Genomic DNA, 18489 nt, shown 5'->3' with positions numbered 1-18489 from the left:
AACTATGATTTGAGAAAGAAGGCTGTCCCAAGGCCTCCATGACCTGGGAGCTCTGGTTCGGGAGTTCACCTGCACACAGGGATGAAGGTTGACCACTGGTGATTCTGCCCTTCCTTGAACCATCTTTTGGTGTCCTTCTCAGAGGCAATGCCAGATCAGTTGGTCTCCTCACACATTTCTTACTTCCAAATGTTAAAGACCTCATGAATGTACACTACAGTAGGTTTGTTTTCTCTTTCTGCTCCTCAGCACCCCTCTCCCATATGGGAGAAACCCCTGGTTGGGTGATTCTGTTCAGGGACCGTGGGAGTCTAAGGATCAGCGAGCGACTCCCTCATCCCATCCCCTGCAAATTAGTCTGGGCCGTTGACCTACATTCTTCCAACTGAATGTTGATAGCCAGGAGGCCTATCTCGAGCAAATGAGGCAAAGAAGCAAGGACAGTTAAGAGATCAGTCTCTGAAGCGCACACTGAACCCAGTTTGGCGCGAGTCCTGCCATTTGCATTGCTCTGGTTCATGCCCGTTTTTCGAGCCCGATGCTTCTTCAGGTCCAGTGGATTCTGTGAGACACCTACGCAGTAAACTCCCTTTCTGCTTCGGTTAGCAGGGTCAGTTTCTACCGCCTGTTCTGTGTATTCATGTATAAGTGTGTGTATGCATGACCACAGAACACAGAGGGGTGTTCCAGCACCAACAGGTGTTCTTTGCCACGGCAATCTTTCCAAAACAGTAATTTGTAATCTCCTGTTTCAAAGGAGTCACTGATTCCACTCGGGACAAAGCCCACACGGTTTGGCAGGACACCCCAGAACCCATTTACCTTTCTCGTGTCCCCTCTCGTCCCTTCCATTCTACCATATGCTGGTCCCGGACTCACCCTCTCCCCAGACAGCTGTGTTCACCATGCACTTGGCCTGCTGTGCCTTCCCCTCTTGTGGCCTCTCAGCAAGTTCTTGCTCACCTTTCATGTTCTGGCTGAAGAATGGTCTCCCCGGAATAGAGTTTGATGGTTTTTCCCTCTGGCATTATGTGTACTTGTTTTATAGCCTGTCTTACACTCCATTGTAATTATTCACAAGTTTGTCCTTCTCAGTTGGTAATAAACTTCTTGAGGACAGTGTCTCATTATCCATCTATCACAATACCTAGGATGCTTCTTGGCACATACAAGATGCTGGTAGGTATTTGTTGCCTGGATGAATGAATGAATGAATGCATGAATGAAGAACATGACCTGATATAAGGCTCTGATGACCACTAGACTCATTCTAGAACCACCACAATAAAGATTGCAGTACTCCAGCCCTGAGTTACCCAAAGGTGGTTTAGAAGTCAAAGGGCCCTGACTGGTGTGGCTCAGCTGCTTGGGCGTCATCCTGCAAAGAGAAAGGCCGCTGGTTCGATTCCTGGTCAGGGCACAGGCCTGGGTTGAGGGCGAGGTCCCTACTTAGGGGTGTGTGAGAGGTAACCATCAATGTTTCTCGCCCTCTTTCTCCCTTCCTCCCCCATTTCTAAAAATAAATACAATTTTTAAAAAAGAGACACTAGCTATGTTGAAATAATATTTAATGCTTAAAATTTAACAGTGCACACAACATGTTTTAGCAGTAGAAGAATGAAAATGTGTGTATGGTGTTTAATAAAATTGACATTACAAAAGAAGACCATGTTAAGAAAACCTTAAAAGTAGAAGTAAACATTTAGGTAAAAACCGAATTAGATAACACGCTACGGGATATGATGTAAAAAATCCTAATAATGTAGTTGCCTAAATCCAGACTTGAGACATTGAGATTTACTTTGCCACTTAAAAAAAGCAGAATGCCCTTCATTTAAAATGCATTTTAAAAAATGTTTGCACATTGTTTTCCCGCTGGCAACTGCGGTGTAGTCAAGTATGTAAGAATACCAGCTGGATTCCAATCTGATCATTAAAAAGTGCACCTGGTCTTCCTGTCAAGTACAAAGATCACCTCAGAAAGCAACACAACAATTCACACAATGCACTACTCTATGTTAGACCTCCCTTGCCGCCCAGGCCCCGAAGTGAACGAAGTTGAAAGCTACTTCAGCTTAAGAGAAAATGAAAACAAAAGTCTACAGCACCGTGTGGTTTCTAAGCACAGAGAAGCACGGGCAGAATGGAAGCACAGGAAGGGCGAGGGTGAGACCCACGATGCGCTCTTCAGCAAGTGTCCACTCACACACACACCAGCTTAAAGGGACAGAATGGCTGCTTTATGTATTTGGTCATTGTGAGAAAAGGAAAATTGCCTTTCAAAATTTCCTCAAATTTTGGCAGATGCCTCCAGAACGTGAAGACTGGAGGTAATTTATTCACACCATCATTACTTAGAGCTTTGCTGCATAAAGAAGGGGGGCCATCACGGTGGGGGGTGTGGGGGAGGATGGGGAACTTTCACTTTCCTGCCCACTCTTCCCCAGCAACCTACTAAGGTTCAAGGAGCCCTCGGAAAACAAAGCCATCAAAAAGGATTTATGCAGAGAAAGCATTTCTACTACACTGAGTCTGCCCAAACCGATGCTTCCCTTAACACTTCAGAAGCAGTGGGCATCAACTCCAGGACGAGCAGACCCCTCTAAAATCCTGACAACCAGAGCCAGCAGAGCAGACTTGGACGTCGTGCTCCAGAATGTCAAATGATGACGACACTTCGAAGAGCGCCATGGTCTGAGCAGGGCACAAGCATCTAGCCAGCACAGAAGGCATTTGCTAGCAAGTTACATGGTTAAAAAATCCAAAGTTTAACTAATGTTTTGTGAACTTTACTGAGAATGGGGATCTCCTGGGCATCTTGTTTTATTCTTAAACTTCCCCTCTTCTTACAAGTAAACCAATTCAGACCATTCCTGCCTTATGTAAAAATATTAAAATTTTATATAAACCTTACCAATGGCCTGAGAAATGCAAAGACATTCACTAAGAGATTTGTGCAAAAAATGTTTCTCTCAGAGAGCAGGATAAATTGCGAGGATAAACCAACCTCCCGAATACAGTTTTAGAAGGGATTTTTTCTGTTTTCACTAAATGAACAGGGAGGTTTTATCTAAAATGTGCATATAGCTTTGAAATATATTTAATAAGTTTAAATTCTACACAAATACTGACAATTGGCATTATAAATTTTGAACTGGGACATTTGTGGGATTTTAGGACTTACTGTGTAAGTTTGTATTACACATTAGGACAATTTCATTGCACATTTCTTTCTCCTTTTTTTAACTGTATATTTCAAATATAGTTATGCTTACTTCACATCACGTATTTAGAACATCAGTCCCCTTGGTTATTCTCACAACTTTTCAACCCTTTAAGTTGTACCAAAATTAAAAATCATTAGATTTGATGGTGATAAATGAGGAACTACAACTCCTGAAGGGTTGAATGTATAAGCCAAATATAAACGTTTAACAAAACATTTACAAGTACTACATAGGTTATATAACTAATTACGAATTGGCAGCACGACTCAAGTTCGCATCATTGCCGCCAGTCACCTTCGGACAAGTAAAAAAAGAGAAAGAAAATGATGTATGAGTAGGGCCTATGTGGTTTGCGTGTCTTTTGCAACTGATATTTCTGGGTTACACGGATCCGGGCAGCACTGCACCGCGGACAGGACTGATAATGTGCCACATCTGAAATGCCATCGCTGGAAACAGACGCCACGCGGAAGCGCTGGATTTCCGACCTCTTCTCCAGCGTCGTTCCTCGTTAGTTAGTGGAAGACGAAGCGTCTGTCTTCCCCATGGCTTCCTCGCCGAAGAGCAGCTTCCGAAGTATGGTCGCATAAAATGGTCCATACACTTGTTTGTTGAGATTCACGATGTTTGCGTACTGACAACCCAGCACTTCCAGCTCCTGCTGAATGGCAGCCAGGCCTCCAGGCATGGGAGGCAAGCACTGTTTAGGGCTTGGAAGACAAAGTAGGCTCTTCAGGTATAGCTGGATTCGTTTATCTGGGGGGAAAATACGGTATCTTTATCTGTCCCATTAGTAAAGCACGTAACTAGAAAAATAAGAACAGTAAATATTCCCAATTCTCAACCCTCTCTGTTTCCATGTCCTTTACAAAGCAGCTTTGCAGATCTCTTCACCAAAGGTTGGAGTTTGTTTCCCTGTTTGGACTGGGGCTGGCCTTATGACTCCCTTTGGCCAATACAGAATGCAGCAGGCGTGCTGGTGTGTTAGTTCCGTGCAGGGGCCTGAAGAAGCATGGTTCGCGTCTGCCCTCCCCACCCACCCTGTGAACAAGCCTGGGCTTGATGAAAGACCACATGGAGGGACACCCCACTCTTCTCTCTGAGGCCAGGCTGGACCTACCTGTAGAGCCAGACGACTCCCCAACACCTGAGGGGCCCCGTCAAGACCAGCAGGGCTACCTACCCAGCCCCAGCTGACCACAAATGCATGTAGGAGCCCAGCAAGACCGAAAGAACTACCCAGCTGCCCCAGAAACTTGTGGGCAATACTAAATGTTTCCTGTTTTTTAAGCTATGGAGTCTGAGGGTGACATGATGCAGCAAAGAACTACCTGATAAAAACTGTAGAGCACTTCGTGGGGAGGGAACGGGGAATCTTTTTCACAGAAACTCAACATTTAAAGTCCACAATTTTAGTTATGTGCACTAAAGCCGAGTTTGTAAACTGGCACTGCTAGTTTGGCCCGTACAGTTTTGTTGTTGTTGTCTTTTTTAAAAAATAAAACCACCTAAAATCAGGGGACTTCATATAGAAATCCAAGTTCTGGTTGCTCTTGAACAATCTACAGATCTGACAAACTTGGGGGCCCAAATCACCACACAGCAAGGTGACGAGACACGCAGGTTTTCCCGGGACAGGTGAAGTTAGCACCTGTTGTGTGGGCATAATTCAAAAGAGCGAGCTCAAAAGGGGCCTCGGTTGGACGCTCACCTGCACGTTCACCCCACACGGCCGGCGCCTGGAGGCCCGGGGCAAGTGCTACCCCTACCGGGCTCTCCTCCGCCCTCTCCTCCGCCCTCTGCTTCACCGCTTCCCTGCCCCTGCATCTGAGGCAGCTCCGCCAGAGCAGCGAAGGCACACAGGAGCCAGGCCGCAGAGGCGCTGGAAAACGGTGCTGGACAGACCTGCTATGGCTCACCCGTTCCAAGGGCTTTCTTTGGCCTTGGACACAAATCTCACAAGAAAGGAGGTATACATACTAAGGAGGACAGACTCCCATCAGATTCAGACAACGGACGCCAGTGAAACACTTATAACCAAACACTTCTCACAAAAGTCACGTTTCAGCCAGATCTGACCCAGAACTCACAGTTCCCAATAGCCCATGTCCATGGCTTAGCTGCAATTGCTTCCTCTCACTAGAATGTTCTTCCATCTCACCTCATCTCTGCCACAAGTCAAAAGCATCCTTCGATGCCAAGCCTACAGCTACCTCCTGCTGTGGTATTCCCTGACATCTGTCCAACTATCACACCACATTACTATTACTTAAGAATGTATCTCTCTCCTTGCTCCAGTGAGCTCTCTGAGGGTGGGGCTACTCTTTTATCTTTATATTTCTGATCTGGCACCAGGCAGGCACATCACAAATGTGGACTGAATTGAAGTGAGAATGGAATGGAAAAGGTATATAAAGACCAATGCCAAACTGAAAACGAGGGGAGCCAGCGAGGCTGGGAAAGGCAGTCACAGATAACTCGGGCCTCATCCGTGATTCGTCAATAAGAAGAAATTATTCATGCATGTATCACCTGCACAGAAGAAAATGACTTTTTAAAAATGCAGATTGTTCTAAGCATGCAGATAATCTACACAAGAGGTAATCCAGAAATAGTATTTACCTGGTTTGTGTATGCATTTGAAAAGAAGTGGTTTGAAAGAAAACTTTTCTAATTATCTCTTTAAAAGTTTGAGAACACAGTGGGAGGTGTAGCCACCTTGTAAAGAGACAGCACACCCCGTAGGAACAGAAGGCCAGGCACTGTCACAGAGGAGGAAAGCCATGGCTGATGCTGGTCAGGTCCATTCTGTGTCCTCTGAGTGCTTGGTTTATTCCTTCCCCGCCCCCCGCCCCCCGTGAGCAGGAAAGGAAGAATGGACTGTGCACCAGCTCTCCCGGTAGACTGGTGGCCTGCGTGTCCAGTGCCAGGTCTATTGTTATCACAGCTATGGCCCCAAAAACTTTCCAGCAAGATTGGTTAAAGGATAAAACTCCTTCAGAACTATTATTATGCCAAAAAGTGGTTTTGTCTCCTCTGTGGACTGTTTTCAGGCCAAGACTGAAACGACAGCAGCATTTGTCCAGTTGGGAGCAGCCAAACCGAGTCCCTGCCAAAGGCGTGCCCTTGGCTTCCCGAGTCAGAGAGCAGCTCAAGTGAGTCAGTACTGTCGCTAGGCAACAACAGTTGGAGGTTTTAAAAAAGGCTCAAAATTTCAAAATAATAGGAGAGTTGGACTAGGGAGAGAGGGCTTGAAAAAAAGCTGTTTTACCAGATTCTAAGAGGCCTCCTCAGGGTGAGGGCAGCCCTGGCCCCCAGCCGCCCTCTTCTTATGGCATGGCAAATACCTCCCTCATCTAAAGGAAGGCACAGAGGACACCTGCGCCTCTGTGCACAGAGGGCACAGAGGCCACCCTGCCAAGAAGCACTAGGGCTCTGGCTATGATGCCAGCAGTTAAGACTCTGAGCTCCAGAGTCAGGCAGGCTCAGTAAGACTCCCTACTCTGCAACCAGCTAGTTATGTGACCTTGAGGCAAAGTCACTTAACCACTCTAAGTCTCTGCTGCATTCACCCCTTCTACAAGTCTTTATTAAAGGTTATCTGTGGGCCCAGCGCAATACAAGGATACAGCAGTGAACAAACACGCACCCCCTCCCCATGAGGCCTGCACACCAGTGGGGGGCTAGTGGTATGTGGCAGAGACTGCAGAGAGCCTGCCCTTCTAGCTCCAAGGGACACACTCGCCCAGCTGTTAGCTCTTCAGCTGGAGACTGTGGGCTGTGAGGACAGGCTTGTCACCAGGGAAGGTTATGCAGCGGAGGGCTCAGCCACAGGCAGATGTGGTTGTGCCGTGCGTGTTACTGTTATCAAGGGCCACCTCTCAGCAGCCTGCAGGGCTGCACACCTGACCACTCTTTCCTGGGGGGAGGGGTTGAGGCCTTGAGCTTGCGAGTGGCTGATGTGGCCTAGATCTCGAGCATTCTGTGTCCCGCGGGATAAGGATGAGAGAAACAATTTGAGAGCCTCAAAATAAAGAATAACAAGAATTGGTACTCTTAGGCAAGTCAACATGGTACTTCAAACATTTGCAGATCAGTCCCAGAATGTTAGTATATTCTGAGTCTACCCTCCTTTCTCCTTTCCAGTCTTTATTGCCCACTCTCCACAAGAGACACTGGCTTTGTGGCCCACAGCATCTGCTCCCTCTTCTTTTGACCACAGTGTCTGATTTTGTTCGGGGGAAACCATCTGTCCCATACCCTAGGACCAGGAGTTAAAGGTAAAGCTGACTCACCCTGGCTCCAGGAACTGAACTCATGTCTCGGAGCCTAAGTTCCTCCCTCTCTGACCACCAAGACTGATTCAAAAACGGGACGCGACCTACAGTCAGGCCCACCAGAGCCCATGACCTAATAGCAGAGCCGACTCCTTGTCTGAAGCATGGGGAGATACAGGCTTGAGTGGAAGCTGTGTCACTGTCTGTGAGACAGCTGGCCCCGAGGAAGGCAGGGCTGAGGGCCAGAAGTGGGACACTAGGGTCAGGGATGCAGTTCGGGCTCTGGTCAAGCTCCACCTGCAACCAGCCCTACCTCTGGTCTTTTCGGGTACGTGTGAAAATACGTTCTCCTTTTGCTTGAACTGGTTTAGATTTTCAGTCACAGGCAACAGAAAATGTTCTGATACATTCTCCATTTTCCCCACTTACCAACACTGCCTGACACCCAGATACTCGTTTGCTTTCTCAGGAAGCGAGCACAAAAAAGGCCTACCCGTTGTACGCCCCAGTTCCACAGCCCTTCACTCTTTGTCTCCTCAGGTCTGACCAAGAAAAGGGCTCTGCTGGCTTAGGCTGGCTCACAGCAGCACTGACCTCTACTTTCTGTGAACATATAGTCAGCTGGCTTGCACTGCTGCATTGATCTAGGGTTTTAACATTACTGGTAGCATTTTGGTATTTTCTTCACAAAAATTTACGGGCTGGATAATAAAATAGAAGGCCTTGAAATACCTCTCACTCCACTACATACACACACAGCAGCAGCAGGTCCCAAACCTTTTAAAATATTAATATTCTAGTTCTATTTTCAATGTTTATTCTCTAAAAGAAGCAGGTGAAATGTTGAAGGCTAAATTTTGACTGACATTTAACATTAGTCAAAAATGGCAAGTTAAACTGAAATCAAACTGAAATTGAAGAAGAAAACAATAAAAATATAGGGACGCACCAATCAAAGACCGGATGGGACTGTCCTCCTTTTCAATGCTTGAAAATTGACCTGTAAGGTTAGCTTGAACCTCAGCATTTAATGTGGGCAAGCCTCTCTCCATCAGGGTCTTATTGATCTCAACACAAGTCTTAACTCCAATGGAATGCAGGGCTTCCTTCAAGTGAAAGGTCCTGTAAAACAGAAAAGAAACCCCGTTAGGGAAACTTCAATTTTTTAAAAATTCTTCTGTATGCTATCTCATATACCAAAAGGTCCTATAGAACGGGAAACAAAATCCCCCCATCGGGGAGGGCTTGTTTTTCTTTTCTGATATACCAACATATTTCTCCCCATTTTTACCTACCCATTTTTTCTTATACAGACAATAATTACCTCTATTAGAATGAACTTAAAAAACAGTAACTCCTTCCAATCACCAACACTTATTTGCAGCAGATTTTCACATCATTACAACCACTCAACTCTGTATATAGTGTTTATATAGGAACACACAGGCAGAAAATGTGGCCCCTGAAAACACCGTATTTTGCAGTGTACCATGTGCAATTTTTTTGCCCAATTTTTGAGGGAAAAATAGAGATGCACATTATATATGGGTAGTATCTGAAATACCTTGTGTCTGTTCTTATGCTTTGTAATTATTTGTTACATAAAATTTCTTGCGCCATAATGTGTTCAAAAACAAATGCTAAAATTCCTTCTTAATATAACAACAAGTATCTAAATATAAATAAATAATTGCATTTAAAAAATTAAAGATTTTTTTCCTGAAAGTCTAGGCCAGAAACATGGGTGTGCATTACACATGGTGAAATACGGTAAGTCTGCAATTCCATTTTCACATGGGGCTCTGAGGGAAAGAAAATATCTGTTCTCAAATTAAACCCTTTGATCTGAAAGGATTCATTCATAGATTTTTTTTTAGCTTGGAAGATAATATAAAATCAATTCCTTTATCTATGCCTGAGCAGTAAATCTTTAACACCAATCAAAATGAGAAATGAAGATATTCAGAGGTCAATACCACAAAGGCAAATTACCTAGAACTCTTGATCTATCATGACCAAAGATAAGAGGTTCCTTCTCCTTGCTACTGTGAAGCAACTGATCAATAGTGCATATATACAGATAGAGAGTTCAGAAAGTCATGAAAGTGATGAGCAGTTGGTTACTTAATAGATAAGGAAAAAGAGTTAATCAGTGTGTTTGTTGGGTCTACACAGGGCTGTCAAACTCATTTTCACTGGGTGCCACGTCAGCCTCACAGTTGCCTTCAGAAAGCCAGAATAATTTTAAGAGTGTACGAATGTAACTACTCTTTAACATTTAAGGAGTTGAAATTACATTGGGCCCTTTGAAGGCAACCACGAGGCTGATGTGGCCCCCGGTGAAAATGAGTTTGACAGCCCTGGTCAGCACTGTTGGGGAACATTGCACCTCACTACCCAGAGAGGGCCTGTGAGACAGCTCTGTTCAGAGTGGGGATTAAGGGGCGAGAGGCCCAGGGACAGGAGAGGTATCGTAGGGATTACAGCGTGAGCTGTGGTGTCACGCAGACCTGGGTTCAGGTCCTAACACTAGCACTAAACTTGCTACAGGTCCATGTTAGCTCTCGGCAGATTGTCAGGCATGTAGCAAACACTTAGTAAGAAGAAGAAAAAGAAAAAAAAGACTTTATCATTATTATCATCACTAACAACAATAAGAAATAAGTCCTAGGTGTTCTGCCTTGACTGGAATTTGTTATAAATCCACACTGGATCTACCTTTGGGGTTCTACAACCTAAAGTTAGTTTATGGCAAAATTTTTACCTTCCCACTCTTACCCAGCTTCCTTCTAGCGACCTCCTGCTTTTAAGCACGAGTTCATAGCCAAAGGAAAAATTAATTTCAGCATAAGCCATGACTTCCTATTCATAAGAAGGCAAAAATCTTGCTAGTTTTCACAATTAAACCAAATATAAATGACACCTGGGTCATCTGTTTGCTTTTTTTTTCTTCCCACCAGTGTCCCAGCCCTTGAGGATAGAACCAGTGGACTGGAAACTGTCGGCACTGAAGACATGACGCCAAGGGGGCGGAGCCCTTTCCCTCTGCACATTACAGGGACCAGGACCCCAAGCCCGACCCCCGCCAAGAAGAGGAGGGTTGCTTTTTTTTTTTTTTAAATGTTATGAATGCTACCACTCCATCCTTAATGAGGATAATTGAGAACTGACTATAATCGTTTCCTAACAGAAGTTTCGGGGGCTGGGGCAGGAGATTAAACAAAATAATTTTAAAAAACAGACAGAACAACTACAAAGAGGACGACTTAACAACTAGAGTCATGAAAAGCTCACGTTTATCAAGCCCTTAGGATGTGCCAGAGTGTAGGGGGGTCTCACGTGGACCTCCCTGAGCTCTCGAAACTCCAAGACAGGCGCAAATATTATTCCTTTTTGGAAAGTGAGGAAGTGAGGCTCAGGGTGATTTGGGAACATGTTCAAGGGTACATACATAAGGCAACAGCAGAGCTGGGATTTAAAAATCTAGATTTAGATCCAGAAGCCTGTCCTCTTAGTCGCCACTTTGTTGTATGTTTTATATTGTCAATATTTAGGCAGCACTGGGGATTCACTGAAGGTTTAAACAATTTCTGGACAGTAATGATTATCCAGTGTGGGGAAATGCTAAGGTAATAACACTGCAAAAACGGAGGTTTCTTTTCATCACACATCTTGAGTCCTGAGTGTGAAATACATGAGCCTGGCTGGTTAGCACGAGCATCAGCAGACAGGACATACTGTTCCTTTCTCACAGGGAGGGGGCTTTGTGAAGTGTAGGACTGTCGAACCACTATGGAACACCTGAAACCACCGCGAGTAATACTGAGAGTCGACTGTAATTGAATTCAAATTCAAAAGAAAAATAAAAACAACGATGCATTTTAACCTTAACAATAACTTTAAGATTGGGTCTGTTCAGAGATCATTCTCATAGAGCACGACTATGCCAATTGTTCTCCAGTACCTTTCATAATAGTTTCATAGCATTAAAAATACTCAGAACGATTTTTACAAGAAGAATCAGTGGAAAGGGCAGGGCTCAGACGCAGGCAGACCAGGGCTTAGTCCTCTGTTTGCCCCTTTCCGGCTGTGCAGCCGAAGGCAGGTCCTTGGGCTCTGGTACAAAGTGGGGACATCGGATGTTGTAACTGCTCAGGCTCCTTTTTGCTCTTAATATCCTAGGATTTTACTGAGCGATCTGTGTGCTCTTTGAGCAATGGGCAAGGCTATGAGAAAACAGGCACATCACCCCCAGGTGAGAGGGGCAGAGTCCGTGTCCCTGAGAACACCTCTAAGGGGAACGAACCAGCAGGAGGCACTTCACCCATTACGGTCCCTGGAAACGTGCAGTCTTTGACTGAGACTTGGAGTTTTCTGACTTGGACAGGATTCCCAACAGGATGACCTAAATGCAAAATCTCAGTGGGATTCCAGTGTTTAGTAAAGGGGTGATACTGAGAAATGAATTTCACAGACACAAAATCCTCAATGCACCTGTGGAACATCTCAAAGGACAGAGAGAGGTCACGACGGCTAAAGACTTCGCAGCACCCTGGGTCAGTAACGCTGGCAAACATCTCATTACAGAAAAACGACGGTGTCAGGACTACTGAACGTGGAAAGCCTCTTCGATAGGCATTCTAAACCCTGAGCCTGCTGGGCTTCTGGGTTTTGTTTGTTTTTTCCCACAGCATCGTCAAAGAAGAGCTTTTGTGCACACCCATCCCCAGTGGAAATCCGACACTTGCCCTGACACTTGTCATGGAAGAGACCTCTCCCTTCCTATGAAAGGGCACATTAGCCTTCAGAGATATTAAAAGAAATTCTAGAAAAAGGAGGTGTGAGATAAACCCCTCTAAAGCATGGTTCTGAATATCGCCTCTAGATGTCCGAGGTTATTCACATTCTCTGCAATGCGTGCAGAGCCTTGACACAAGAGGGAACAGATGAAAACACGTGGAACTTACTTTTCACACATGCCTTCAAGTAAAACAGCTGAAATCCTCTTTAACCTGCCTGCAAGCTCAGGGAGGCCTTCGGTGACGGCACCCACCGTGTTGCTGGTAATGAGGGACAGGCAGGCAATAATCTTCAACTGATTCAGCTTTTCTGTCAGTTCCTGAAGACGCGCTTCTTCTGTCATCAGTGTCTAGCATATTTATTTAAAATGGAAAAATAGAGAGGGAAGCTCAATACCATGAAAATGTCAAATAAACCATATTACATCCAAACCGCCATTTTTATCTGATTGTAGTAAAGTCAGTAAACCACACGCCACAAGGACAGACTAGCTGATTCACAGCTGACATTTAAGGATCTACATAATGGGAAACTGTAAGGGGAAAAAAAAAATCACTCACCTCTGGAAATGCTTTTTTCTGATAATCCCACTGCAACAGTTTCAAGTAACTGTTATTTAGCACCAGTGTAGGGCTCAGGCTTGGCGTGGAGTTGCTTTCAGCCCCAGGAGTTACAGCGGTCTCAGAAAGAGAAAGTAGTTCTTCATTTACAGATTCTTCTATCCACTGTGTAGTTTTATCAAGAGCACCTACAAGCAAAAAGGCCACAGATTTGTCCTACAGCTGACGGGTCCCTGCAGTTGTGCATTCTTCATGAAAGATGCTGTTGGGAGCTGGGCGTGAATGGAAGAACAGCCATGGCCCTCAAGGAGCTTGCGGTCCAGATGGGCAGCCAGACCTGCGCACTAACGACCACAGCAGCACACAGAGTCCTGGAAGGCACAGGGCTGGAGGGAGCAGAGAGTGCCCGGAGCGGAGTCTAAGAGAAAGAGCTGTGACAATTGAAGATACAAGGCAGACAGAAGAAAGGGCTGTCACCCCGGGCCACGAGAACAGCCCATATAAAGACCCAAAAAGCGAGCACGTATGGCACATTCTGGATGCTACAAGCAAATCCGTATTGCTGATGCATAAAGAACTGGAGGTGGAGGTGGGCACGGGGGGAGAGTGGTAGCAGATGGCATTGGATGAGTAGACAGGCCGGCTCACACATGAACTGGAATTTTGTATGGAGAAAGTATTTAGTACAACGGCACTGATTAGTAAACCGTTTCGGGTACTGGGCCCTCCTGGGTACCTGATTAGAGCTACGTCTTTCCCAGCATGCACGTGCATGCTGGTGTGCACGCTTTATTTTACTTTAGACCCAGGACTGAGGTTTCTTGTTAGAAACAAGTTGCTTTTAATACTGCATTTCTTCTAAAATTATGTATTTGGCAGAATTTATAAGGTGGCAATTGCTAAAAAGAAAAAGCCAGACTGAAAAACAGGTGTGGATTTTTTTTTTAATGAATAGCAAAAGAAAGCACAGTCACCCTGAAATTCTTCCCCAGACCCAGCGCACAAACAGCGGTGACGTACGAGTAGCCGTTTGCCACACTAAAGCAACGCCACCCTAGAAGTTCACAATTTTGTTTCTCCTCAGTTGGCAAACGTTGTTCTTGGTTCTCTAGTTCTGCTTAGAAAAATGTAAAAGGCTTGCAGTCTTTTATTTAAAAGACATCCAACAGAGAGCAGAAACCATCCTGGATGTAATTACAACGTGGCAATACGAGCACTTACACTGCAAGCATAACCATTTACAGCCGACACATTTAAAAGGCCATTTAGTTATTTCAAACAAAAGCAAGAGTGTAACATAGTGGTTCTCAATCCCCACTGATTTTAGAATCATCCAGGGAGCTTTAAAAAAGCAAGAAAAAAAAAAGATCCCGGGCACAGTTCCTGGAGACTGATCTAATCAACCTGTGATGGCGCTCTGGCGTCTCTACTCAAACGCCCCAGGTCATCCTAACATGCACCCAGAACTGGGCACAACTGGTAAAGCAAACAGAACATGAGTTTTGAGTGAAATATCAGGTTTTCTCCAATGGGTCTACTGAGATTTATTTCATAAGCTAGTACAATGAATGTTCTATATGGCTCTAAAGGCAAGGTCAACTCCACGAGGCACTTGCACCATAGGTCTTTCCTAGGTACTTTCCTATGAAACCTCAGGGCTGGGACAGTAATAAGAGCCTCTCTATTCACTCATTTATCCAATGGCAACTGAGCACCTACCACACACCAGGGACTGCACCAGTGCTAGGGAATCACAGATGAGTACAGTCCCTGCACTGGAGAAGTGTCTAGCCTACTCGGAGAGAGAAACACAAGAACAGGCGATGACTTTACAGGTGTGTTCACCTGCGACTCTCCCAGGAGCAGTGAGGCCCAAGAGCACCTAACCTGACTTTACTCCACACCAATACAGGCTCCCGATTTCCTGCCGGGGAAGCTTGGCCTAACCAGCCACCCCCCACACCCCCAACTGTCTCTGACTTTCTAAATCCAAATCCTGCCAGTGGGTAGTGGCCCAGCCCCCTCCCTCCTCCTTCAAGCCTTTCTTGTTTGTATGGACCCACCCTCATCTCTCCACCTTTGAATTTTTTATCTGGCTGTCATCTCTCTTAAACAGCTGAACTGAAGAACAACTATATTTTTAAATGGTCATTAAACATTTCACGTGCCTTCATCTCACTAGTGAGATTACTGAGGGTCCCATCTATGGCCTTTGTTTCTCTTTCCTTCTTGATAAGTGAGTGAAATGTTCGGCTTGGATTTCCAAAGCAAACAGGTCTGCTGAGACAATCAGTTATTTCCCCAGCAGTATATGTCACACAGTAGGTGCTTATCAAAAAGCCTCTGCTCTCTCACCCTGCTTGGGTGTGATCCCCAAAAGCGAAGCATTGCCAGTTTAATTCCCGGTCAGGGCACATGCCTGGGTTGTCGGTTTGGTCCCTGGTTGGGGCACATAGCCACGGGTCCAGTCCATGTTTCTTTCCCTTTCTTTCTCCCTCCCTTCTCTAACAATAAATAAATAAAAGCTTTAAAAAAAAGCCTTCACTTTCTATATTTGGCATGAGAGATTCGGCAGGTTTCCATCTCTGGAGGCAACAATGAGTTTAAGGGTTGGCTCAAACAGTCTCCCTCATGATTTGGTCCTAATGTGCCCACATTTATCTTATTTTTTCCACCGTCATCCAGTAAAATGTTTACCAATGTACACAGTGTACGCAAATCAAACTAAAAGACACAGGATGGCTTTTGCAAACTCTTGCAGAAAGCAGCAGGAGGGAACACTTCCCAAATTCATTTTATGACACCAGCTTTGCCCTGATACCAAAACCAGGCAAAGGTATCATAAGGGAAAAAAATTACGGAGTAATAGCTTTCATAAATACAGGTGTAAAAATCCTTCAGTCCTGGCCAGGTGACTCAGTAGGCTGGAGCATTGTCCTGTACACCGAAAGGTGACTGGTTTGATTCCCAGCCGGGGCATCTATGGGAGGCAACTGACAACTGACTGATGTTTCTCTCTCACAAGAATGTTTCTCTCTCTCTCCCTCCCCCACCACTCCCCTCCCTTCTGATTCTCTCTAAAATCCAAAAAACATATTCTCAAGTGAGGAGTTTTTAAAAAATCATTAAGAAAGCATTACCAGGGCAATAAGATAAAAATAATACACCAGGGCCAATTGGTGGGATAAACATCTCAGGACTGCAAGGTTGGTTTAACATTAGAAAAAAATGAATCAGCTCTGGCTGGTGTAGCTCAGTAGCTTGAGTGCGGGCTGCGAACCAAAGAGTCGCTGGTTTGATTCTCAGTCAGGGCACCTGCCTGGGTTGCAGGCCAGGTCCCCAGTAAGGGGCATGCAAGAGGCAACCACACACTGATGTTTCTTTCCCTCTCTTTCTCCTTCCTTTCCCTTCTCTCTAAAAATAAATAAATGAAATCTTTAAAAAATGAATCATTGTAATTCACTACATTAATTCATAAAAAGGAAAATAAAACATGATCACTTCAGCATATGCAGAAAAAGCACGTGCCCAAATTTAACATTTGACCTACTTAGAGAAAATCTTAGTCAACCAGAACTAGACAAAAATGTCTTCAACCCAGAAAAAGGACATCAGTGGGAAGCTGCAGTTAACATAATACCTAATGATCAAAGAATGAACATCCTTTCCCCAGAAAGGCAATGATGCCCTCTCTCATGACTTCCATTCGACATTGCAATTGGAGGTCCTAGTTAGTTCAATAAGGCAAGAAAAAGAAGTAAGAAACACAAAAAGATTACCTTTGTTCACAGACATGACTGTAGATATAGAACTGCCTGAGAAATATTCCAGAAAGCTACTAGAATTTATAAGTTAATTTAGCAAGCTTTGCAGGATGCAAAGTTAATATTTAAAAGTCAATTACATTTCTATATATTAGAAAATAACTTCACAAAATATCCAAATCAATAAAGTTATTGATTTGAAAGTTACTGAAAATGAAAAATGTGTTTTTTATTTTACAGAAAAAAACTAAACAGAACTTTTGGCCAACCCAATAATAATCTGTCAGAGAAAAATTCCCATAAATAACCTTGTAAAGTGTCAAGTATTAATAGGCATTATACATACAGTTTTAAAATGTGCTAGTTATATAATTACTTCTAGAAAACATCCACAAAAATCTTTTTTTTTTAAAGATTTTATTTATTTATCTTTAGAGGGGAAGAAGCGGGAGAGAAACATCAATGTATGGTTGCATGGTTGCCTTTCGTGCATCCCCTGCTGGGAGTTGGCCTGCAGGGAACCAGCCTGCAACCCAGGCATGTGCCCTGACTGGGAATCGAACCGCGATCCTCTGGTTCGCAGGCCCGCGCTCAATCCACTGAGCTACACCAGCCAGGGCCACAAAAATCTTTATGACCTTAACATTACACAGATTTTGTAGACAGTTTACTAAATGCACAAACCGTAAAAGAAAAATGTGATAATTTGGACTTCATCAAAGTTAAAAACCTCTCCTCTACAAAGGACAGTGTTAGGAAAACGAAAAAGGCACACCACAGAGTGGTGGGCACTTTCACAACACATGAATCTGATGAAGGCCTTGTTCCCAGGATGTATAAAGAGCTCCTCAATTCGACAGTAAGACAACTTCTAACACGGCACCCTAAGCATAAAACATGCCCCCTACCTAGACAGGCAGCGCGTCTACATCCTGAACTGGAGGAGTGGCCAGGCCAGCTCTCGGCCTGCACAATTCTGAGCAGGCAACATCCACACGAACTAGGAGAACGGTGCCAAATTCTAGGCACTAGGAGTGGGGGCCTCTGACGCTGAGCAAGCTTTTAGATGTCCCCATCTCCAAGATTCTGGAAAGTACCCCAAGTACCCCACTTTCCAGTCAGAATACAGTTCCCTTCTCCAAGACAACTGCTCTTTTACACCTGGCAGCCCCCACCTCCCCGTCTTTCGGGTGCCGATTTCCCCCGAGAAACCATCTTTCCTGGCTCCATGCTTTCTTTTGTGACTACCAATCCAGAGGCCCTCGACCAGGGGCTGGCCTAACCCGTGTGCCTGCCAGACTCTTCCCTGGAATTCTGAAAGGTGAGCACAGCAGTCAAGGAAAAGCCATTTTCAAGCTGCCATCAACCACCCTGACTACAGACGCCAGGAGCTTCCCCTTGTTTTGTTTTTATTTTTTCCGTCCAGGTTCCTGACACTATCCTGGCTTCGGCCCTTTCTCGGGGTGGGTATTTTAGCTTTTCTGTAGTGTGGCTTTAACCCCCGACCTGCCATTCCCTTCCTTCTGTGCTGAATTAGCCAGAGTCAGTCTCCGCTGGTTTCAATACAACCCAATGGACAAAACACAAAGCTGAAAGATCAAAGAAAACTGCCTTAACAGCAGCTTGGCCTCGTCTTGGCTTGGCTGGGGGAGACCTGGCTTCGAGTCCTAGCCCCGCTCCTCATTAGCTGTGTGGCTCTGTCCTGGGGCAGGTCACGACTGAGCACCAGAGTGCTCATCTTTAAAACGCCCCATAGGTACATCCTGACTGCCCTGTGTGCCAGGCAAAGACAATCACAATGCTCGTGACGTATTTTTAAAAAATACTTGTCTCACAGGATTTTTGAATTACATAAAATTCA

General features: G+C 44.9%; 1 protein-coding gene and 1 non-coding gene across 2 annotated transcripts in view; both read right to left on the bottom strand.

Moving 5' to 3' along the window:
• Positions 1-1551: 1551 nt before the first annotated feature.
• Positions 1552-18489, bottom strand: part of TCP11L2 (t-complex 11 like 2) — a 40385-nt gene continuing 23447 nt past the window's right edge. Inside the window, exons 7-10 of the mRNA XM_037067811.1 lie at positions 12865-13052; positions 12472-12653; positions 8454-8626; positions 1552-3983 (exon numbers count right to left, since the gene is read on the bottom strand). Coding sequence (XP_036923706.1) covers positions 3739-3983; positions 8454-8626; positions 12472-12653; positions 12865-13052 — 788 coding nt within the window. The 3' untranslated portion in view covers positions 1552-3738. The remainder of the gene's footprint in view (positions 3984-8453; positions 8627-12471; positions 12654-12864; positions 13053-18489) is intronic.
• LOC119002582 (small nucleolar RNA SNORA57) lies at positions 10462-10603 on the bottom strand. Its single transcript, XR_005069775.1, has one exon. It is a non-coding gene; the product is annotated as a small nucleolar RNA SNORA57 (small nucleolar RNA).

This window comes from Sturnira hondurensis, unplaced genomic scaffold (assembly GCF_014824575.4).
Source record: "Sturnira hondurensis isolate 20B ecotype Veracruz unplaced genomic scaffold, ASM1482457v3 Scaffold0017436, whole genome shotgun sequence".
In the NCBI taxonomy this organism is placed as follows: Eukaryota; Metazoa; Chordata; class Mammalia; order Chiroptera; family Phyllostomidae; genus Sturnira; species Sturnira hondurensis.
Note: the sequence above shows the minus strand (reverse complement) of the source record. Positions and strands in the feature narration are given on the sequence as shown.